General features: G+C 40.4%; 1 protein-coding gene across 2 annotated transcripts in view; it reads left to right on the forward strand.

Moving 5' to 3' along the window:
- TOX (thymocyte selection associated high mobility group box) overlaps positions 1-24112 on the forward strand; it is a 300152-nt gene that overhangs the window by 169877 nt on the left and 106163 nt on the right. For both annotated transcript variants that reach the window (XM_080801776.1, XM_080801775.1), the window contains one exon: positions 413-655. In XM_080801776.1, coding sequence (XP_080657902.1) covers positions 413-655 — 243 coding nt within the window. The remainder of the gene's footprint in view (positions 1-412; positions 656-24112) is intronic.

Here is a 24112-nt window from a genome sequence, read left to right on the forward strand (position 1 = left end):
CTCTCTGCCTACTTGTGATCTCTGTCTGTCAAATAAATAAATAAAATTTAAAAAAAAAAAGAATTTTATAAATTGCCTCCTTCCCCACAATTCCCTTGAAAAAGGTATTCAGCTAGATTAAAACTCCGGAAAATTTTAATGGGACCTTTGAAATCTGTTTGAGTTCAGTTTCATGGAAAAACAAAACTGCCTAATGGAAGTTCTCTTTATACAAGGAGTGGATATGCCTTTGAGGCAGCTTTCTTCCATACATAATAGTGAAATGAGAGCAGGGTAATCTGCGTGTTTGAAATGTCTTTGCCAAATCTATAAGGCTGCTTGTAATAACATCTGAACGGGTCATGTGTGTTTGTTCACAGTGACGAAGAAGAAGGGGGATGATAATTTGCAACAATATCCCTTGTCTTTTCAGTCTTACCCTGGCCCGAGCCTGGAAAGTGAAGACTTCAACATTCCACCAATCACCCCCCCTTCCCTCCCCGACCACTCTCTGGTACACGTGAATGACGTCGAACCTGGTTACCACTCTCTGTGTCACCCAATGAACCATAATGGCCTGCTCCCATTTCATCCACAAAACATGGACCTACCTGAAATCACCGTCTCCAATTTGCTGGGACAGGACGGAGCCCTGCTTACTAACTCCATTTCTGTGGTAAGAATCTGCTTGCCGATGGGTGGTGGGGAGCGAGGAACATAGGAGGGTAAGGTCGACTTTCATGGGAGAAGTTGTACATTGTAGTAACATAGGATTCTGAAACTGGGCATACATTTTTAGCTAGGGAAAATGTTCTCCATAAGTTTCTGAAGTAATTTTCGGTCCTCTGTTGAATTCAGGGCAAAAATCAATTAATTACCTGTTTGATCACTCTTACGTCTTCCTCAAAGTTCTAAACACTATTAGACACTGAAGGCCCTATCGTAAAGTTGAAATATCTAACTAGATTTCAGATAAAAGGTTATCTTAAAAGGGCCACCTCTCACTTACTGCCAGATTTCTCACTACAAGAAAGACCCTCACATCTTCTGAACAGGAACCGCTGTCCAACTAGATTTCTCCCCCATTTTTCACAGATTTACAGGATAGGAAAGCAAGAAAACCATCTTCATTTTTATTTTGGCAGTACAATTTTAGTGATCAAAATTTATCTCCATTAAAGTGTTTCAGTCTATTGGATCCATTGTCCCCCTGAACCTTCGAGTGTTCTGTACTTCTTAAAGTTAGTGGGAATGTGTATCGTCCAGGAAAACCAGCAAAAATGAAATTTCCAGTCTCTACCCCAAAGTCCAGGGATCTCAGTTTTTAACAAGCATCCCGTGTTTGAGAAACACTGACTTGTAATGAAATCTTTCCTTCTGGTTCGTGTGTCATCTAAAACCTTAGTAATTTCTCTGCCTGTATCTCAAGTAGTGAAAAATAGTTTCCACAGTATATGGCCAAGGACAGAACATTTGCCTTGTCATAAAACTCTCCCTGAGGTTAACAGTGACTTTTTTTTTTTTTTTTAATTTTTTATTTATTTTCAGCGTAACAGTATTCATTGTTTTTTCACCACACCCAGTGCTCCATGCAATCTGTGCCCTCCCTAATACCCACCACCTGGTTCCCCCACCCTCCCACCCCGCCCCTTCAAAACCCTCAGGTTGTTTTTCAGAGTCCATAGTCTCTCATGGTTCACCTCCCCTTCCAATTTCCCTCAACTCCCTTCTCCTCTCCATCTACCCTTGTCCTCTATATTATTTGTTATGCTCCACCAATAAGTGAAACCATATGATACTTGACTTTCTCTGTTTGACTTATTTCACTCAGCATAATCTCAGTGACTTTTAATTAGCACTCTTTTGTTTCCGTTGTTCAATAACTTAACAGTACGCGTAACTCGATTGTCATTTTGGTAAGTCACTCAACAGTGCTGTCGGGCTCACAATGAACAAATTGATTAACTGCTCATCTTATATGGTTTCTGATAGGCAGCATTTACATTATCACTAATCAAAAACATTTGAGGATGTATCTCTAACTTGAGTGAATTCACAAAAAGGTTTTCCTGTTAATCAGGAATGTAAAGGGCGTGGGGTGGGAGAGGGAGTGTCAAAAGAAACCCTGAAGTCATTTTTCAAGAATGAAGCCCAGAGCTTCATGCCATGATAGCATCCAGATTCTCTTACGAATTGGCAGCTAGCTCAGCAGTCAAGAGAGAACTCATTCGCATCACTCATGGTGGGAGAAAATTATTGCCTCGATTTTTTATTCTACCTGTATAGATTGGTCCTAAGAGTATTAACTATGGCTTCCTTAAATAGAACATGGATTTTTATTTTATTTATTTATTTTTTAAAGATTTTATTTATTTATTCGACAGAGAGAGAGCACAAGTAGGCAGAGAGAGAGAGGAGGAAGCAGGCTCCCCGCCAAGGAGAGAGCCCTATGCGGGGCTCAATCCCAGGACCCTGGGATCATGACCTGAGCCGAAGGCAGAGGCTTTAACCCTCTGAGCCACCCAGGTGCCCCAGAACGTGGATTTTTAAATGAAGATGCTAAATTCGTAAATCTGAATCATGCTGTACTTCAAAGTAGTCACCTTGAAAAGTCACATGTCCATTCCTCTTTGGGGCTTGGCCTTCAGACCCAGTTCTCGAGTCAATGAGGCATCCAAGTGATGCCTTCATAGGAACCACCTATGTGCTAAGAAGGCGAAGAAGAACGCATACGGTGTATACCCTATCAAGTCGGTCCTCTAAGCTTTCTCACAGTGTGAATGGAGAAGGGCCGTAGAAGGGATAATGAGATATTCCGTTACGTAATTCAAGTCTCCAAACCCTTTTTTTCTTTATATAATTTGCCTTCTTAGCATTCTGGGGACCATCTTGATATACCACTCGCTTGTTAACTGAGGCTTCTTCAGTGTATATGTGCATACATGCATTGTGTACAACTTCAACATACACGTATCAAGGATTTCCCCAGAGCTGTCAAAATGGCGGTCACTCCATCCTTAAATGGCATGCTCAGAACTCGACCTAATTACAGTGAAATGCACCATTTTCTAGGTCCTTCTTCCACTGTGCTTTCCTCTTGCCCTATCCCAACCTTCTCCTCATCCAGATCTCTTTATGCTTTCCCCACCCAACCCAATGTCAAAAACTGAACTTTAGGTATTTTCCGTTCAACATGATATTTCCTTTGAAACTTTTAACACTGTGCAAGGCAGAGGGGCCCCACCTGGCCCATGTTAAGGGGATGAAGCTCTAATTTGCTGTTCTGGTTCTTTTTTTTTTTTTTCTTTCTTTCTTTTAAGATTTTATTTATTTATTTGACAGAGAGAGAGAGAAAGATTACAAGTAGGCAGATAGGCAGGCAGAGAGAGAGGAGGAAGCAGACTCCCTGCTGAGCAGAGGGCCCGATGCGGAGCTTGATCCCAGGACCCTGTCAAAGGCAGAGGCTTAACCCACTGAGCCACCCAGGCGCCCCATGCCATTCTGGTTCTTGGCAAGTCTCATCTAGCAGGACTTTTCATAGGATGGTGAGTCTTTCCCATACCTCCCAAAATATATTCTGAGGAGGACATCCACTTTGCCTACTCCCAGTACTGGCCTTACCATTTTATGCTGTTATGTAAAAAGCTACTCTGACAAATAATCCAAGTCTGGGTGAGGCTTTGATGGGCTTTGGCACAGTCCAGTAGAACTTTCTGGGATAATGTCTTTTCTGTTAGTCATGTTGTCTGATAGCAGTATTCATTGGCTATTGAGCACTTTAAATATGGATGGAGTGACTGAAGAACTAATTTTTATCTTATTCTATTTGAATTATTTTACATTTAAGATAGCTACGTGTTCCTAATGGCTCCTATACTGGACAGCATAGGTCTAGTTAATGTTGATTCTAACATTAAATCTATATGAAACCCATTTTTTAAGCCAGTGTAGTCTTGGTGAAAGTAGTTTCAGAGATTAAATTTATTGTAAGAATCCTCTTTCAAGGCTGGGATCTCTGGCTGGAGTCCAGGAACCAGAGTTTGATATGCTATAAAGTTGCGATAGAAATCTAATAAAGTTGGCAGGGCCAACTTCATAAGAGTCTACTAATTCCTTTGAGAAACAAGGAGCCTCTTTGACTCTTTTGAAGTATCATGTGTCTAGAATGCCGTTCATCAGTGTGTACATTTTAAATGCTTACCGTGATCTAAATGTTTGAATGTGCTCACATGATTGATAAGACATGGTCACTGTCTTTCAGAAGCTTGCAAATTATGGAGAAAACATAAATAGGTATGAAGCAATCAGAGTAAGATATGAAGCAATTAGAGGCCAGGAGAAATGTTAATTCAGTTTTACTGGCCAATGAACCCAGTATGAATTCCTAGTTGGAAGACTTTAGAGTAATCTGGTTTAGGTAGTCTATAAAACCTAGTGGAAAATGTAGGGCTGCAGGCAGTCTGAAAGGTGGTTTTGATTTGGACAAACAGAGAGGGAAAGAAAAGCCATATCTGAGAGCATTTGCAAAGCAGGTTGGTTATTTTAAGTTGGAAGATTTGACCAAAGGCTTCAAAAACTAATGAAAGGACGATGGGCTTGATATGATGGATTCAAAGAAACCATTGGCTGTTTTCACTCGAGGCAAAAGCATTATGAAAGCAGTCAGAGGAAATCCTTCTGGCTTCTTCCTGGGTGGGTAGTGGTGGTAAGAAACTGGAGTTGTGGAAAGCTTGGGCAGCCAGTTGTCATAACTCAGGCAAGAAGTGTTGAGGAGATACACAGGGCGGTGACAGCGAGAACAGAAAGATGGGCTACTGAGCTGTTTTCACATCATTCCCAAATACAAATGGATCTGAAGATGAACAACCCTTCATACAGCCCTATATTTTACATTTCAAAAGCACTCAGGGGTTCCTTGCTTTGAAAGGAACTTTAAGACTATGGAATATGTTCTTCATGTTTCTTTGTGAAAACAGACTAAAACTCTTCCCTAAAAACTTTGCTCGTGCGTAATGTGATCACAAAGTTTAACAACCAAACTCTTGGTCAGTTTGCCAATTGTTGAAATATATTTGTGAAGAGGGCACTATGTAGGTCACCAATGCTCATGTAGACAAGGACGTCATGACTACAGAAATCCAGATGTAAGAGCTGCTCGCCTAGAAATTACGGTGCTCTTTCCAAACCCTTCTTTCAAGGTCACTTACAATAATAAGAGCTAACACTTGTAGATTCTAAATAATAAACTTGCTGCAACTTTTATGCCCTATGAGTATAAACCACCCGAGGCAGATTTATGTATAGGATCAACCATCTCCGACTGTATTTTCTAGAAGCTTTTCAATGTTATTAAACCTAAGCCTTTGCTGTTAGTGTGGTTCTCACATCTTGGTGTTAGTATCTTCATATGACGGAATTTCAGAATTTGAATGCATCAACGGAGTGGAAATATTTTAATTCTCATTTAAGTATTATATATATTTTAGAGCTGGTTGTCATGTTTAAATGCAGATGTATTACTGTGTCACATATGTTATTTTTATATAACATAAATTATTATATATGATATCATTTTTGATATTTCATCTTAATGATAAATTTTCTTGTGTCTGCTTGTTCTTATCCCTAGTGGCAACATAAGTGATACAGATTTACTGATTGTAAGCATTTCCAACAAATGTCCATTGTATTAGACATAAAAAAGTTAGTTCGTAATTAGAAATCAATGACTGAATGAGTATTATTATCTCAATTTCGCAATTGGAAAACGGAGCTTCAGAGGGGTTAAGTGACTTGCTCAGTAGCTCAGCTCATAAATACCCCAACTTTCTTATCTGAAAAACAAGGATAAAAATATTCCTTACCTCCTGGGGTTAAATGAATATTGAAGAATTGCTTAGACCAGTTGTTGGCATAGGAAGCATTATGTAAGTTTGTTAAAGAAATGGGAAAAGTGGGGTGCCTGGGTTGCTCAGTCAAGCATTTAATTCTTGGTTTCGGCTCCGGTCATGATCCCATGGGTTGTGAGGTCCAGCTGAGTTGGCTCACGGCACAGCGAGGAGTCTGCTTGAGATTTTCTCTCTCCCTCTCCGTCTGGAGCTCCCCAGACACTCAGGTTCTTTCTCTCCCGTTCTCTGTCTAAAACAAACAGATAAACAAATATGGATGCCTGGGTGGCTTAGTCAGTTAGGTGTCCAACTCTTGATTTCAGCCCAGGTCATGATCTCAGGGTCATGGAATCAAGTCCCACATCAGGGTTTGGGTCAGCACAAAGTCGGCTTATCCCTCTCTCTCTGCTTCGCCCCCTGAACTCTCTAAAAGAAATAATCTCTCTCTCTAAAACAAACAAGTAAATAAATAAAACCTTTAAAAATAAATAAAATAAAATAAATCAGTCTTTTAGGAAATAGAAAAAGCAAGCTTTTTCTTGACTCTTTTGGAGGAGTTAAAAATGCATGAGAGAGATTTTTCCAAAGAGTTATTTATACTTTGATCCTTAATCTTCTTCACATCTTTAGAGAAAAAAAAAAAAAAAAGACAAGAGTAAGCCTCCTATTCACCAAAAAAGGCTTTACCTTTTACTGAGTATCCTTATATACCATTATCACTTAAACCAACATCTTGGGGCTAGACCTCCTCAGTTCCAGTCCTGCCACTGACACTTACCAGCTGTGTGACAGTGAGCAACTTATATAACCTACCTGTGCCTCTGTTTTCTTAGCTATAAAATGGGTTATAATAAGATATTTAATCCTATAATGTGAACATTAGAGAAGTTAGTGTCTGTAAAGTAGTGCCCGTCACACAGTAGGTACTAGGTACATTCAGTGGGACTTCTTTTCTGATTAAAATGTTGCCAGGGCACAGTATCTAGATTGTTTTCTAAAATTTATCATAAACCTATATGGAGGGGTGCCTGGGTGGCTCAGTGAGTTAAGCCTCTGCCTTCAGCTCAGGTCACGATCTCAGGGTCCTGGGATCAAACCCCATATCGGGTTCTCTGCTCAGCAGGGAGCCTGCTTCCCCACTCTCTCTCTGCCTGCTGCTTTGCCTACTTGTGACCTCTCTCTCTCTGTCAAATAAATAAATAAAATCTTAAAAAGAAAAAAAAAAAAGAAAAGAAAAAACACCTATATGAAGAGTGAAGCACACTTAGGGTGAAATTTCTTCCTCCCCAGATTTCCAGCATTTCCTTTTTATATATTCTGCTGGTGCCATTTTATATGTCAGTAGTCAGTTGGGACTCCCACAAGAAGTTTGATTCCTGGCACTTAAAAAAAGGTTCCATTTTCTTAAAGTCCCTGTTTTCTAAGCCCAGTCTATAAAACAGGGTAGAATTTCTATTAGTATATACTGTCGAACAAGTGCCAATTAGTTCTGATTCTCTAGGTCCAAGTTAAACAGCTACTCATGACCCAAGATTGTAAGAGTTCCATTTTTCTCCAAATTCCCTTGAGTTATTTTGATAATGCGTAACTGACGAGCCCGAGCTTCTCAGAGAGTGGAATCTGGTTCGAAGAGCACTGGAACAAGAGTCTGGAAAGCCAGGGCCTGCCTTGGATAAGCTTATTAAGCATGGGTAATTTACTGCACCCCATCTGTAACCAGCAGGGTTGGGCTAGATCAGAGGGGTCCAAATTAAGCTTGTTGGAGCCAGAGGAAGGCGGGAATCAGCCAGAGTGATGTTGTTGTTATTCATCTCACTTGTTCACATTTCCTATAAAAGTTCCCCTGCACAAGGCCTTCTGTCCTCTGAGAAGATGGAAAACCACAGAACTAGTTGATCTCCGAGACCCAGGCCAGGGCTAGCATTTTCCTATGATTCATACTCTGTTGACCACGCAACTGTGATCCAGACTCACAACTCACCCAACTTTTCACTTTGGTCCCTTAGTAATTTTTCCTATGGTCACTTTGGCTTTCCTAATGTTTTACCTGTCCCCCCCACCCCCACACCCCCGCCATAGCCCTGGGCCTCATTGGTCTTTAAGATATTTGGAATCTATTGAACAGAACATTTCCTTAAGTGGAAAATGTTGTCCTGACATTAAGAAGGAAATGATGCTGCTTGGGGTTTTCATGTTGTTAAAAAGAAACTACAGAACCATTTTGGGAGAAAGGTAGAATAAGAAAATACCTGTATTAAGTATGCACAGTTTAAGAAAAATCCTTTGGTTCCTACAAAACTGAAATCAAGAGCCTCTTCTTTTTCTCTCTACTCTGGCACATTCGCTGTGAGGTTTAATCATGGATGGTGGAAGGGAAAATGCAACCTTGTATAAAGTCATCCAAACCTCACTGCCTGGCCTATATGTGGCCATTGCTTGTTCTTTGTGCAGTCAACAGAAGCTCTTTCATACAAAGAAAAACCATGCAAAGTTTTAGTATGGCCTCACAGAAAGGAGTCATTTAGACCTGAGCTTTTTGTGGAGTGTGGTTCCTAATGACACATTATAGAAAATTGACAATAAAAAAAAAAAAGGCAACAAAGGAGATTTCAATTTCTTTGACTGCTTCAAATTTCCAGTTCTGGAGTTGCAAATGGAAAAAGATGTTAAAAGGCAAAGAAATGGGGGGCAGGGGAGGAGGTGATTTCCCAAATGCCTTATTTTTCCAGGCGACAAAAGCAAGCATCATGTCTATACTCAGATTTATTGTCATTTTCGGCGTTCAGGCATGCCACACTTTGCATTCGGAGGCCACTGTACAACTGTTTTGACAAGCATTCACTTCGGAAGGTTCTGGGCAGGACACACGAACCGAAGCAGGGGTCCTCCTCTGGGTCTAGAGGGGGTGCGGTACAGCAAGGAAGTGAGACGTATTTGAGCAGCATGAATTTCTAATACGTTGCCATTATGGAAAGGACCACTGGCATATTGAATAATGTAGCTTTCAAAGCCAAGCAGAAAATGTGATTACAGGCAATTTGATTGCTGTTTTTAAAATAAATATTTTTGAAATCTTGAGATATTTTATTTCATGTAATGCATCAAGAATGTAACAGTGGACCAGAGCTAAATATCTTTCAGGACATGAAGGAGCTGATGATGTCAGCCCCATTTAGATATGAAATAATAGAAACATTAGTTTAAAATGGAATGGATGTCACGGTGGTTTGTTTCTTTCTTTAAAACAGGGGAGGAAAAAGCAATAGAAATAAATGATTTTGCCTATTTTGACAGAAGAAAAAAGATGAAGAATAATTATTAAGTATTATGCCACAGTTCACGAAATGTTTTGCAATTGCAGCCTGGTTTTGTTTTGTTTTTTCACAAATTATCCTTTTTTAAATATTGCAACACTGAGAACAACGTATTCAGCCACTTTAATGTTGTGAAGAAATGGGCTGGTTTTGTTCTTATTTTTGACCATATATAATAAAAATGTGTGGTTTGGGTTTTTTTTTTTTAATGTCAAATTCCTAATAAGGCCAAAAATAAGTGTTGTTTGTGGTTAGTTGTTAAAGTATACTTCAGCCTTTTCTTTGCTCAAAACAGACTACTTTGAATGTGGTATTGATAAGGGATTCAATGGACTCAGTATGTTAATGATTTGGGCCTATCTTTTAGTGCTACAATAAAATATTATTCCAAACTGGAGTTCTCCTTAATAGTGTGCAGGAAAGGAGCCAATTTAAAAATAACACTTTTTCTCTCTTCTGGCAAGTAAGGAAACTCAAGATCGACTCTGTATATAGGGCTCGTTGTACTTTTTCTTCAGCCCCAGAGTTCATATGGATGTGTGCCTCACTCATGCACGGAAGAAGTTAAAAAGCTATAAAACCAGTTATATAATATACAAACTCGGAGAGTTATTCAATCCAGCCTCTTAATTCCAGGCAGAAGTAAACCTAAACCATTTCAGATATGTGGTTTTCTAGCTAAGAGCCAAGATTCCACAATTTTCCTTGGGAGCCTGTTTGTGTTTAATTAACCTTGTAACAGTAAGTCAAATTGCAGTAAGAGATTTAGATTCCTTCCAGGAAGTTCCTTATTAAAGTTAAACAAAAATCTCTTACTACAATTTTTCATCTACTTTGTTCGCTTCAGACGTCTGAAGGCTTGGAGCATAGTTGATTTCAAGTGGTTGATATTTATGAAGTTGGGTTTGCAGGTGAGTTGTACCTAGCCCCAACAACCCCGATTCCTGCAACCTTTCCTCAAAGGTCATATTTTTCAACTTTAAAATTGAATTAACTTCTTCTTCTTCTTTTTTTTTTTTTAATTTGGAATCTTCAGGCATGCTGACCACAATGGGAAGCATAGCTCCAGACAAGACCTGAGATTACAGATTAATTTCTGAATCTTTCAAATAATTCTCTGCCCCCACGTGGATGTTTTTAGGATAGGCTCTTGAATAGCGTCAGTGATTGCTGACATATTTAATTTTTGGCCCATCGATCACTCCCACGGTGGGTTCCTTGCTACGCTGGGGTCTAGCCAGCAATTCCCCATCTTGTTTCTGCGTAACTCATTTCACATCCTAAAAGCAAACATCTGGAAAGGCCATGATGGTGCTTCTCATCAAGTCCTCTTTTTTTCCTGGCTCAGTATCCATTATTTAAATATTCCTTAGCACACAAACAGAGGGAAGAAAAAAACTAGTTATGTACTCATAGAAGTGCCCTCAGAGAAACAGACTCTAAGCAGGGCCATGAGGAAGACTCCCCGGACCCTGGCATGAGGTTTTGGTCACTGGCCATACCCTCCAAACTGTTGATAAAATGTTCCCTTAAGGGTTGAAGGGAGAGTTTGGGAAAAGCAGCACAGAACCCAGATGAAGGACCGGTAGGAGTGGGGAGGATCCACAGTCCGGGAGGGGTCTGTCCTTATGAACCATGTAGCTGAGGGCTCCATCCTAGCACGTGCTTCCTGTTTGTGTCCCTCTCTTTTCTCACTGTTGCGTTCTCCTCCTCATTTTGGGTACAGCAAACATTCCACCCTCAGTTCCGCACCCGAAATCATAGCAATAACGCTTCCCATATAAAGTCCTCACTATAAACCAAGGCCTAAACCGAGCACGTCCCACTCAGCTTCTAGCTCTGTCTTTCCTTCCCTTGCCTTTCCCCAGCAATGCTTGGGCCATGCTCTCCCCGGTGGAGAGGAAGACTTCTAGTTCCCTCTCACTCCACCCTGGGAACTCTCTGCAGATAAGAGGACCTAGATACCTTGCCAGCTTACTTGGTTTCCTTCTTTCACGTGGAAATTATTGCTAACAGTATTATAAGTAGTGCACCGCACTTAGTAAGACCTTAGTAACTCTTTCTGATCAAATGAATGAACTCATTTGTCCCCACTGAAGCAGGTCATATTTTCCCCAGAGAGGGGCAGGGTCATTATTGCTTTTTTATGATGACACTTCTTCTTCTTCTTCTTCTTCTTCTTCTTCTTCTTCTTCTTCTTCTTCTTCTTCTTCTTTTTTTCAGTGCTGATACTTCTAAGCCATTGTTTAAGTCTTCTAAATTAATACAAATATTTCAGTTTTTTTTTTAAAGTTTAATGCTCTATGTCATGGGGTCTAAATGTCCTAGCCCACTATAATACTTCCAATATAACTAAATGAATTTGAGCCCTAAATTTGCATCCAATCTTGTAGGCTTAATACTTGAATCAATTTACTACTAATTATTCCTAACCTGTACCACTATTAAATTGATATATTTGACAATCAATGATAGTGTTAGTTGATCTTCATTTTTAGGTGAATACTCTTATTTTCTGACTAGGGCTATTTTTATGGAGAAAAGTTACCAGGAAAATTACAAAGACTTCTAAAGAAATATATTTCTGCCTAGTCTCCAGAATCTTGGAGGCAAAAGAAGCAATATGAACAATTAATGTCTATTAAAGATTGGCCCATATGACCAGTGGGTTTTTTTTTTTAATTATCATTACAAAATGATTCATTCTTTGACTTGCCATTTGCTTGATTTGTGCAAGTAGATTATTAACATTAAAATGTTGCATTATAAACCCATTTAGTCATAGAGTCATAGGAGAATGAGTCTAAAATGCTTTTCAGGAGAACAATGAACCAGTCTCATTTCAAGACACCACTTCCTTCATTATTCATTAACTATTCTTATCTAGAGCATACGGGAACATTTTAAGAGCAGGTTTTGGTTTTTTTTCCGTTTCAGTTTTTTTCCAGTTTGAAAGTCCCGAGTTCTCTAATACAGACAAGCATTACCTATAGGAACATAATATTTTTCTTTTTATATTAGCCATTTATATATTTTGCCAGAAGCAAGACACACTCTCTTGGAGAAAAAGGTACGAGGTGCTACAGGATCTTTGACCATTTGGTACAGTCATTAAAATCTGAGATTCAACTTTCCTTTTTTGGACCATTTAAAATATTACAAATGCCATAATCACACGGAGAACATATCTTCTTTTTTCCTTCACCTAATGAATATATTTAGCATTCTGATTAATATATAATAACAAAATTGATAGTTGAACATCTTTGAATTTAATGGAACATACGAATCCCCCAGGGAAATCTAAGTACCATTTAACAGAGGGAAGATTTAACTGCTTTTTGTAATTCAAGATAGCAGTTCTGTTTTTGATAGGCATGGAACTTGGTCAAAATTTGTTACATTTGAAAAGTATTATCCTTTAGCATTTACGTCTTGCTTTTTTAAATCAAAGTCTTGATTGTCTTTAATAAAAAACTGCTCAACCCCCAAAACACATTACACTATTAAAACTTTTCATATGGGGGCGCCTGGGTGGCTCAGTGGGTTAAAGCCTCTGCCTTCGGCTCAGGTCATGTTCCCAGGGTCCTGGGATCGAGCCCCGCATCGGGGTCTCTGCTCAGCGGGGAGCCTGCTTCCCTTCCTCTCTCTCTGCCTGCCTCTCTGTCTACTTGTGATCTCTGTCAAATAAATGAATAAAATCTTTTTAAAAAATTAAAAAAAAAACTTTTCATATGTTCGTATGCGCTGCATATTTAATCATGCTTTCTGCCAGCCAGTAGACATAAATAATGGTTTACCAAATGGAGACAGGACCATACTTCATACATTGGGAAACTTGAAAATGCACTGAATGAAAAATAAGTCCTTCCTTGCTTCTTTAGACAGTAGATTCATAAAGATTATTGCTAAAAACATTAAATTAGGAGGACTCTGAAAAGACAGACAAAACCCTTAACAGGTTGCAACATTTTCTTCCCATTGTGAGGTTACCCCTACCTCATAGTGCTTGAACGATTAACGAGAGAAGAAGATTCAGAGTCCGGCCGAACCATGTAGCTATTGCTCATACGCTGAGTAAAAGTGTGCTATTTGCATCTGTGTATATGGATGCCTCTGGCTCCTTCCATAAATCTATACAGTTACGCATTCTTGTGTTGATTGTGTTTGGGCATCGGGACCTCTCACCCACTGTGAGGGGATTGGTGGCCTGCTAAGGCCATTCCCCCACTGGGCAAATACTAAGTGGGACCTTCCATTAACAGAACTCTTACCTGGGATATGTTCTTATTTGTGGGTTGTTACTGCTTTCCCCAAAGCAGCCCCATTTCTTTTTTTTTTTTTTTTTTTTAAGATTTATTTATTTATTTGACATGGAGAGGGGGAGAGAGAGAGAGAGAGAGAGAGATAGATCACAAGTAGGCAGAGAGGCAGGCAGAGAGAGGGGGAAGCAGGCTCCCTGCTGAGCAGAGAGCCCAATGCAGGGCTCGATCCCAGGACCCTGGGATCATGACCTGAGCCGAAGGCAGAGGCTTAACCCACTGAGCCACCCAGGTGCCCCAGCAGCCCCATTTCTAAGGAGAGCAGCCCATGCAGCGAGCCTGCGTTTCCCAGCAAACAGCAGACACGGCATTTTCCAAAGCTGCCCTTTGCTGTCGCATTTCAACCCCCACTCATCACACTTGTGGGGAGTGTCTTCGCGGTGCCTTGGTTCTGTAGGAGTTATGTGTAGTGACTTGGAATCCAGGAGCTCATAGTTCGCTTGGAAGGATGATGGTCACTTATATGACACACATGGAGAATTGGAGACCAGGGAAGATCAAAGTCTCGATGGTGGTCTCCTCCTTAGATTGTCCAGAGAGTGTGCTGGTCGCCTGAAGAACCCAACGTATGGCTTCGGAGTCCTGGGAAGCGGTATGAGTGCTTGGTCCACTGGCGGGTTCTGGGGTGAGGCGGCCTGGACTTGACCCTGCCTGGGCCCCTCATTGGCTGCATGTGACCTGAGCAAGTGACTTCACTTCTCTCTGCTTCACCTGTCTCTGCTTCACTCTCATCTGTGGTGATGACTGATTGTATCTATGCATCTGAAGCCCTCGCGCCGTATCAGGCAGACAGGGTGCCTCATCTCAACTAAATTCCATGATCCTCCTCCTCTGAAGCCCCATAGCTTCTTGTCTGGGTGATCCTCACCTTGTCTTTGTTTCCGCTTCTAGCTACTGGCGTCCATGTTCTATGTGACTTTCTAAGAACGACTAAGCCAGCATTTACTGAGCCCCAACTAATGCCAGGCCCCAGGTTTCCTCCATAATCCCCACAACCACACCAGGGAAGGGTGATGTGATCCTTATCTTAACTGGGAAGGACTGAGGACACAGATGTAGGTCCCACAGGTGCACAGGTGGTAGGTAGCAAGGTGAGCAGGCTAAGGGATGGTCACCTCTGCATTTCTCACCTCTGCATGGTGAGTCAGGGGCTCAGAAACTTTACACTGAAAGCTTAATTTAGCCTTTTATCCTCCCCCTTCCCCCCTCTCCCACCTACGGAGTGTGTTCTCATAAACCCTGATGAGCCATCACTGTTGACCCCAGCCTTGCCAGCCCAGATAACATGCGCCATTCTGCCCTTTTCTTTAAAAAAAAAAAACACAAAATAAGCTCACTCTATTTTTATATTGCTGAAATAATAATAATCTGAGAGAGTGGGTAGAGGAAAAGAGAAATCATATAGTCCAATGGAAAAAGGATAGCCTTGGTGTTCTGGCTGGGTGACTTTAACAAATCACTTGACCTCTTGGACTCTCCCTTTCCTTCACTGTAAAAGAAGAAAAAAATGGGATGACAAGAATAATACTTACATCACCATATGGTTGTGGGGATTAAGTGAGATACAAAGTGAACATTGCTCGCACCTGATAGTCTAAGTACATTAGATGACATCTAGTCCTCACGTTGAATAAAGTAGAATTTCGGCTAATGAAATATGTTTGCTTTTTGACAAAAACCCAATAGTTTAAAGTCTAAACCCTCCTGCAAGGAAAACAGTGTTTCCTCCTCAGGTTGCAGCAGGTTATGCAAATAGACTAAGATTCGTGCAATTCTGCCTCGTGACCAGGAGCTGGGTTATCTGCAATTTGCTACAAATTCGTTATCAGCCAACCTCAAGATATTCATTCCTCTCCATCGTTAGTATACAAAATTTACTTCTAAAAGTACAAAGATATTTAAATTATTTTATAAATAAAAGGAGGAAAAATTCTGGGCAGCTTGCCAAAGATAGCGGATCTGAAATTAGCTAGAAATGGTTCCTTCTCTTTGTTAAATTCCGACTCTTTTTTTTCTGCTGTGTTCATATCAACTTGTCTCTTCAAAAAAAATTGAATATTCTGTATGACAGAGGATTGATAAAAGCAAAAGAAAGAGCAAATTGTGAAAAAACTTCAACCAAGTTTTCTGCATTTTTGTCCGATAAGGATACATTACTATAGCCAGAGTTAGAGAAGCCTCTTGATAGGCTAAGTCTCAAATGAGCAGTGTGCTCAGATCCCCCCATGAGCTCAGGGCCCTCCTGGACATACCCAAGTGACAGTGCTGGCCCATGAAGGAGTTTGGAGCCAGAGTGTAAATTTCAGAGTTCTCCCCGCCAACGGCCTCCTTCTCCTCACCCAGCCTGTGGAGTGCCCCAGGCCCTGAGAGCAGTGCTATGGAGATCCTCTCATGGGGCCAGAAACCAGCTGTGAAGTTACCCTGCATGCATTTCACTCTCCATGCTTCGTTGTCTCAGAGGAGGAGCTGCAGGGTTTGAACGTGTCCGCACTTAGTGAGGTGTTCATGGTGATTCATAACCTGAGCTAATTCACCTGCCTGCATAGGATCTCCCAAACAGGCTTGAATCCAGGACGGATCCAGCTACTAGGGTAGTTAAAGGGACCAAGGTGTTTTATGCACAGTACAGCCCATCTTCACAGCAATGGGAAAGGAACACATTATCTTTGTCTATTTGGCATAGTCAATGCACAATTAAAATGGCATGCCGGGATTAGGTGATTAGGATATATACCATGTTTATACCTTTAAACATGTTACAACAAAATACTGTTTCTCAGAGCACACGGTAATTGAAAAGATAAAGTGAAAATGTTGGTACATTTTACTGGCATGTTGGAAAGAATATTAAAATCAGGGCTGCCTGAGGGCAAACATGACCTCGTTCAGTTCAAAGTTCCCAATATCCTGCAGTGGTTACCAAGATGCACGCTTCTTAGCTGCAGGACCCGACATGGGGTACTTCAGCTCTTTCCCCCTTTGTGAAATGGAGGTGCTGGTTGATATGTCGTGTTTCTTCCCATGGGACTAGGTAAGACAGTACAAGTAAGGCAGTCATAGGTTCTCATGTACAATGAGTCATAAACAGGTGTTAAGTGCCTGTTTCTCTCAGAGGCACCGTAATACGGGAATTTCCTTATTCTCCTGCGAGGTTTTATAAAACAATGACATTTTTATACTTATGTAACTGATACAACTTGCAAAGTAATATTTTCTTATCAGGAGTCATTTAAAATTTTGGCGTTTTTAAATTAAAACAATTCCTAATTCTCCAAGGCTTAAAGACATGATTTCTAAATGTAGAGTTTGGGCGCATCTTAAGTTCTGGTCTAAGTTGCCATTGAGAGCTTTGGCGTGAAGGGCGGAAGACATACACTGGGCCAAGAGACGTGATGGTGACTGTGAATGAGACCACCATAGTGAAGTCTGGAGGGTGCTTCTTGCCAGTAATGGGCTCCACAGCAAGGAAGGGAAGGGCGTTACCATGCCCCATATGTCCTCACATCATTCTGTAATGATCCTATGATACAAAATTTTTAAAAGTGGCAGTGTTCCAAAGAAACACACGCGAAGTACACAGAAAGGAAATGATTACAATACACAGCTTCTTGCAGAGGTGAGAAAAAGCAGACATTAGGAATTAAATCTCCCTGCGCCATCTATCCAAATGTTGAGAAAAATGTGTGACTAAGGAGAAAATAGCAAATATCAATTGGAAGACAAATGCGTATTACTCTGAATTGTGGATCGTGAAACGGTTTCCTCAGGCACCTCTATGACAATTTTAGATGCGTAAAATAGTGGGTTCCCCTTACTGCAGTTTACTGGATAAGTACATCTGTGAATATAGGGCTACACTCTGCCTGGGAAAGAAGAATCTTGCCCAACAGGCTCTTTCTTGGTCCCAGTTGTGAAGAAGATGCCACTCAGGCATAAAGTATTTGAGATGAAAAAGTGATGAGGGATATGTCCATGACAAATATTTTGACAAGGAATAAACCTGGTCATGGGTCCCACCTTGGGAATGTTGAAGGAGCGTTGAAGGTAGTAATCCTCTTGACAGTTATCGGGGGAGTTTCATTTCAGACCCTTCCTACTTCTGCATAGTATAAAAATACGGAGGTGAGAACAACTCGAGCATATAGTGTATAATTTGGAAATCCCTCCTTCTTACATGTTTTGCAACTTCATATGTCAGTGGAAAAATCACAGAATAACAATACCAGAAATGCATAGTTTCCTAAAATAACGAGATGTTTGAGGTTCAAATGTCTTCAAATACCTGCAACTTGTCATTCTGCATTCCATTTCCTATTTGTAGACAAAGCTCAAATTTCCACAGTACTAAGTATCTTTGCTTTTTGGTTGTATTCTTTATCAGATCATTCTTACCTTGGAGCTTCACGGAATGAGAACTGAACCCCAGGTTTTCCTCTCTGTGGTGCATTTCTACACATAGATCTTGAGTCTTAGAATAATTAAAGAGTATCTGTTGTCTACTCTGTGTAGGATTACTATATAATTTATCATTCAAACCAATACAGTTCTGAAAGTGAAGCCGTTAACTAATTATCATTAGGCCTTAAACGAGGGTCTCCCTGAGGAAACTGGAATTTAGATTCCTGGAGCTGTATGTGAGAGCATGATAATGGTGAGGACACAACAATTATATGGAAATAGTTCCTGCCCTCAAGTGTCTAGTAAAACAAAAGAGGTATGTACTCAAAAAGTCACACAACACTTGAAAGCATGGCATTTACTATAATAGACATAAAATGACATGAAGAACCAGGGCAAACTACCCAAGAGAGGTCGTGTTTGAACAAGATCACAAGAAATGATTCATTATTGACAGGAAGAGGTGGGGAGGTTTTTTCTGGAGTGAAGGAGTTTCATGGAGTGTGTATTCTTGTGAACGGAATCACCATCCACACCAGGACGCTCGACCCCAAAACCTGGGACTCTACACTGGTTCATCTTTCCCCTCAGTCCACACATCCATTATGAGCAAGTCTTGACTGGAATTGCCTCCAAAATATATTCCGATCCTGCCCATGTAGTTTCTGTCTTCACTGCTCCCCATCATGGTCCACAGTGTGGTCTCCTATTTGGATTATAGTCGTGGTATCGTATCTGGCTTCCTCTCAGGACTCTCATCCCTCCATAATACATTCTGCACACAACGTAGGGTCAGTTTGGTCTTTTTAGCCTGCATTTGATCAGTCGCATTTCGGTGACTCTGCACTGCATGCAGGGAAGAAGAGAAAATGAGTTCTATATTTCTTCACATGACCTCAGGGCCCTTGCGAGATCGCTGACCTTGTGTTTCATGCTATTCCGACCCTAACTGGGCTAAGTCATACTGGTTTTCGGTTACCCACCTCCCACCCAGTGACCTTCACATCACTGGGAACACCCTTCCCTTGGGTCCTCACATTCAGTTCTCAGCTCAAATGTCACTTCCCTGAACACTGGTCAAAAGTGGCACTGCCCCCACTGCTCACTCCTCATCACTTCACCAGGTTTTATCAAATGAGTTAAGGCTGTAAAGCGCACATGGCAAGAAATGAATAAAATAGTAGTGTTGTTACTGTCTGAATTATCTAGCTTATTTAACTCATTAATTATTTGCCTCCCACTGCCTTTCACACTGTGTGAGATAGAGATCTTTCCTGTCTCATAGCTTCCGTATCCCACTCATCTAAGAAGAGATGTCACGGGAGGGGCTCACTTGGTAGTTGTCAAGTGAATGCATATGTTTTCAGTTAAAGAAGTCCTTAAGAAATTGAAGACTCCTATCTTAATATAACAGGGATTCTACAGAAGCAGGTAGGAGAGTTTGGTATGTATGTATATGCATATATACTCAGACACACACATGCTTATTAACACACACATATGCACTCTGATTGTGTAAGTGTGCTAATTTATCATGATTAAAATATATTTTATGTTTTATCTTTGCTTTCCTCTCTTGCCCCTTCCTCTCAAACTTCAGTCCTAGGAACCTCAAATTAGTAAAGTCCTGAGTGAGGACAATCCTAGGAGAACATGCAGAAATGATTGAGACACCAGGGAGATTGGTGTATAAGCTATATTAATTATCCTATTATTAATTTACATTTATGTAACTCCTTCATTTAGGAGGAACCTAAACTAAGAACATGTATTGTTCCCAGCTTAAATGCTTTAGATGGCATTGGCCCCAGCATGCTCTAGCCCAGTGGATGGGAGAAATTAGAGACGAAGAGAATGACGTAGAATTAATCTGCCTGGGGTACCTCGGTGGCTTAGTCAGTTAAGCGTCAAATTCTTGCTTTTGGCTCAGGTCATGATCTCGGAGTCATGAGATTGAACCCTGTGTTGGGCTTCACACTGGGCATGGAGCCTGCTTAAGATTTTTCCTCTCTCTCCCTCTCCCTCTCCCCCTACCCGCTGGTAGCCCTCACTCTCTATCTCTAAAAAAAAAAAAAGGCCGGGGGGGCATGCACCTGGGTGGCTCAGCTGGTTAAGCATCTGCCTTCAGCTCAGGTCATGATCCTGGAGTTCCAGGATCAAGCTGGGCATTGGGCTCCCTGCTCAGCGGGAAGTCTGCTTCTCTCTCTGTCCCTTTCTCCTACTTGTACTCACGATCTCTCTCTCTCAAAAATAAATAAGTAAAACATTAAAAAAAAAAAAAAGAATTATTCCTCCTACCCCAAGGTAGTTGATTAGTCATAAAAAATGATTGAATCTAGGGATATGTAGATAACATAATATCATTATAATGAAATCCTTGTGGTTGAATGGACTTAAAACATACTTTTGAAGTTATAAACATTAAAATAAAAGTGTATCTAGTAAAATGACTTTGAAAACCAAAAATGTATCTTCTTCCAGAGATTTAAATAGCCCTAGAGGTATTTAGGAAATACTTTAAATGACCCAATTTTTTAAAACAATTATAAAAGCTTCAGGTTAAAAAGTTTTGATGCAGTGGGGCCCCTGGGTGGCTCAGTCATTTAGGCATCCGACTCTTGATCTCAGCTCACCTTGATCTCAGGGTTTTGAGTTCAAGCCCTATGTCAAAAAACAAGTTTTAATACAATCTGGTAGAGTGGCAAATAATTTGCATAAAGTAGTTACAAAATGAGTAGAGAAGGTCAGAAGAGAGTTTAGAAACTTTTCTTTCCCATTTCTGCATGCAGGAATTCAGTTAGGAAAGAAATGCTCATTGTGGAGTGAAATTAGCCCTCATTTTGGAGTAATTAGAGATACTGAGAGTATAATTGAAAGAGTCTGACATGTCACTTCACTTATCTGGGCTTAACACCAAATGTACTCTTATCTTCTTCTTGGTTATAACATTCTGCAACCATAGGTAACAATTTAGAAAATTGCCATATGGGTTTATGTCTTACAGAAAATTGTTTATAAAATTTCGATACTATCAATTCCTATCTAGGTTGGAATATCAAACGGATATCCTGTTTGAAGTTGTTTCTGGACTTTCTGATGACTTGGTTCTTATTTCATTCTTAGTATCAATGGGTTAGTAGTTAAATATCCAAAATAACTATTTGATATCACTTAATTCAATTTAGAAATTGAATATAGCTTGCCTATCTTAAAGAGATGGTAGGAAATGAGCTCCCTGGCTGAATTTCTTTTACCATTCTGCATGGCATGACCTTAAAGAGTGGTACTTCATGGTTCTTATGTTCTTTCTTGACTCTTTGTTGCCACACAAAGCTGGAGATGTCCTGATAAATGAGTGGACACTTAATGTAATAAATCAGCCCATGAGTCACGCATCGTGAGTCATAGATGCATTTTTGGAGGGATCTTCACAATCTTATCTCAAAAGGATGATTAAGGAGTCGAGAATATCAAATACTTTAAAAATATATATGTGTATTTTTAGTTCTAACAAGCATATATTGAGGTCTTGTTCCTTGCCCAGAACTGTTATAAATGCCAAGGAATTAACTTCTCATAGACAAGGTATTATCTCACTTACTATCTAGATCAGAGCTTCTTCACTTTGGTGCTGTTGACATTTCAAGCTGAAGGAATCTTTGTTGGGGAGGAGAGATACTGTCCTTTGCATTGTAGAATGTTACTAGCCGCCCTGACCTCTACTCACAAGATGCCAGTAGAACCCTAAACCTTCTAGTTGTGGTAAATAAAAAATCTCCAAGACATCACCAGATGTCTTCTGCAGGGAAAATGTTCCTGACTGAGAACAACGCTGTGACTAGGTAATTTTTGGACATGTGGAAGGGTCAGGGGTTCGAGACTGGTGCAGGCTCTCTCAAGATACTGCAGAAGCAACTGGGGATTCTACCTATTTGCAGGGTTGTTCTTTCAGGAACAATCATAGAGTTGGAGATTTGAGTTGGAAATTCTGTGCATCACTAGGCAAGACCCTTCATGTTACAACTCAATAGTCAATTCTCAGATATTTTTCAGGATTGCCCATGTTAATACAGCTACCAAAAGTAGGACTAGACCAACCTCTGCTGACTCTGTCTTCAGGTTCTTCCCATCAGACTTCATTGCTTCTGGAAAAAGGAGGCATTGATATTGACAGCACAGTGCTTAGAATTATGACCTTCACCGTTTTCCTTGGGTAACCATTTTGACAAACACCACTTACGCCAGTTTCTATGATTTAGTCAACTGCAGAATGAGGCCAGGTGGATGGCCTGTCATGTATAATTCTCTCCACCCCACTAAGCACACTTTCAGCTCTCTTTCTCCATTTCTTGTCATTCTAATAACCAAGGCATGATTTATATTTTTCTCAACAAATGGCCAAGCGAAAGCCAACTTTGAGCCAAACCCAGTGATACTTAACTAAATCCGAATTATCCCTCTTTGGCAAGCCTCTAGAAAGTCAACAATAAATATGTTCACACTTTTGAATAGATCTTTGTAAAACATCTTCATAATTTTAAGTATTGGTAATAATAACGGTAGCAGTGAACAGTTTTTTATTAAGCTTCTACTAACTTCAACGCAGAATGCTACCCTTGTAAAAAAAAATAGGGAAATCAATGAAACACATACTAAAGAGGCAACGCATACATAAATCAAACTAGAGCAATAGTGAGAAGGTGACCTGACTGTGACACCGTCAGTAGAGCACTAGGAGTGTGGAGAAGAGAGGAGAAAATTAAAAGCAAGCATTAATCAAGAGAACACTATACACAAGGTTCCGTGCTAGGCTCTATGCAAACACTGTAATGTAGGCCTGTAATTTGAAACAGGCATTGTTTCCTACATTTATAAGAAATGCAGAGGAAACTATGCAAGCAAAGACATATATGAAGGAAAGCAAAGACAAACAGAACTATTCAATGTTTCTGTATCATAAAATGGGTGAAGGGGAAAATAGCACCTAAGGTGGGAGTATCTTGGGCAATCCCTGGCAAAGATGCAGATCTTGATAACATCAGTTGAGTCGGTATTGATGAAAGTATGAATGTTAGGCTGGGACTGGTTCATAGAGACCCTTGAATGAGAAGCAAGGCATTTGGGCTTGATTTGTCAGTCCGTGAGAACAGATGGGGGATTTGTAATCAAAGCAGATGTGATTGGAATCACACGGTCTGCCATTCTTCTGAGTCACTTGAGTTTCAACTGTGGATAGGGAGTTTTGCCATAATGTTGAAGCATGACTGAGGTGCGTTGGGAAGGCTCAAGTTTGGCACAAGCATCACACTCGTGCAGAGAAAGAACAGGGTATGTTTATTTGATACGAAGAGAACCATGGTGATAAAAGAGAGAGAGAGAGAGAGAGAGAGAAGGTATGTGTTCCCATATCATGTGCTCTAGTGGGTCTAGAAAGGGAAGCTCATTCTTGAGCCCTGGTCTGTCTCAAGGTGTAGCTCACAGATGCACAGTGTCACATCACCTGGGAAATTTTTAAAAAGGTAAAATCTTGGGCCCCATAGGCCCCATGCCTTCTGAAACTTTGGCCACTAGGCCCAAGTATCTATCTGTCTTTTAATAAGACCTCCTCCGTCTGTTGCATACTCAAGTTTGAAAACCACTGTTCTAGAGTAACTTAATTTGAAAGAAAGCAAGACTGCTCTTTCTCCCTAGATGGATAAAAAGAAAATTTAGACATCCTGCCCTTAGGAAAAGAGGGCTTCAGGGGAGGGGGGAAACATTGCCTTAAAAAGATACACAAGGAATTATCTGCAGAATTTGAATTAGTCTTAGTGTAAAACACAAACTAGTCAAATTAACTGATTCCCCTCTCCCCTAGGCCTGTGAAGGGGCAACATAGTCTATTTGGAAGCCTTATTTAAATCCACAAAAGGAAAAAACTAAAATAGATCACACTTCTTTGATTTCAAAGTAGGAATTCACTAAACTTGAGAAAAGTTATGATAGGATCTGTGGAAACATACAGTTAGGATAAAGTTTTATAACCAGAAGGAATTATAACAAAGCCAAAGTCCATTTCAAAGATGCTGTCTGGAACACCAAAATTCCATTATCGTTGTAGCACAAGCCTATGACTTCAGCTAGAGTGGTAGCAAGGGAGTTAAACTGAAAAGTAATTGAACTTGGGTATTATGTATTCTCCCCTTTTTTTTTTTTTCTGCTCCAAGATGTC

This window comes from Martes martes, assembly GCF_963455335.1.
Source record: "Martes martes genome assembly, chromosome: 4".
NCBI classification, from domain to species: Eukaryota; Metazoa; Chordata; class Mammalia; order Carnivora; family Mustelidae; genus Martes; species Martes martes.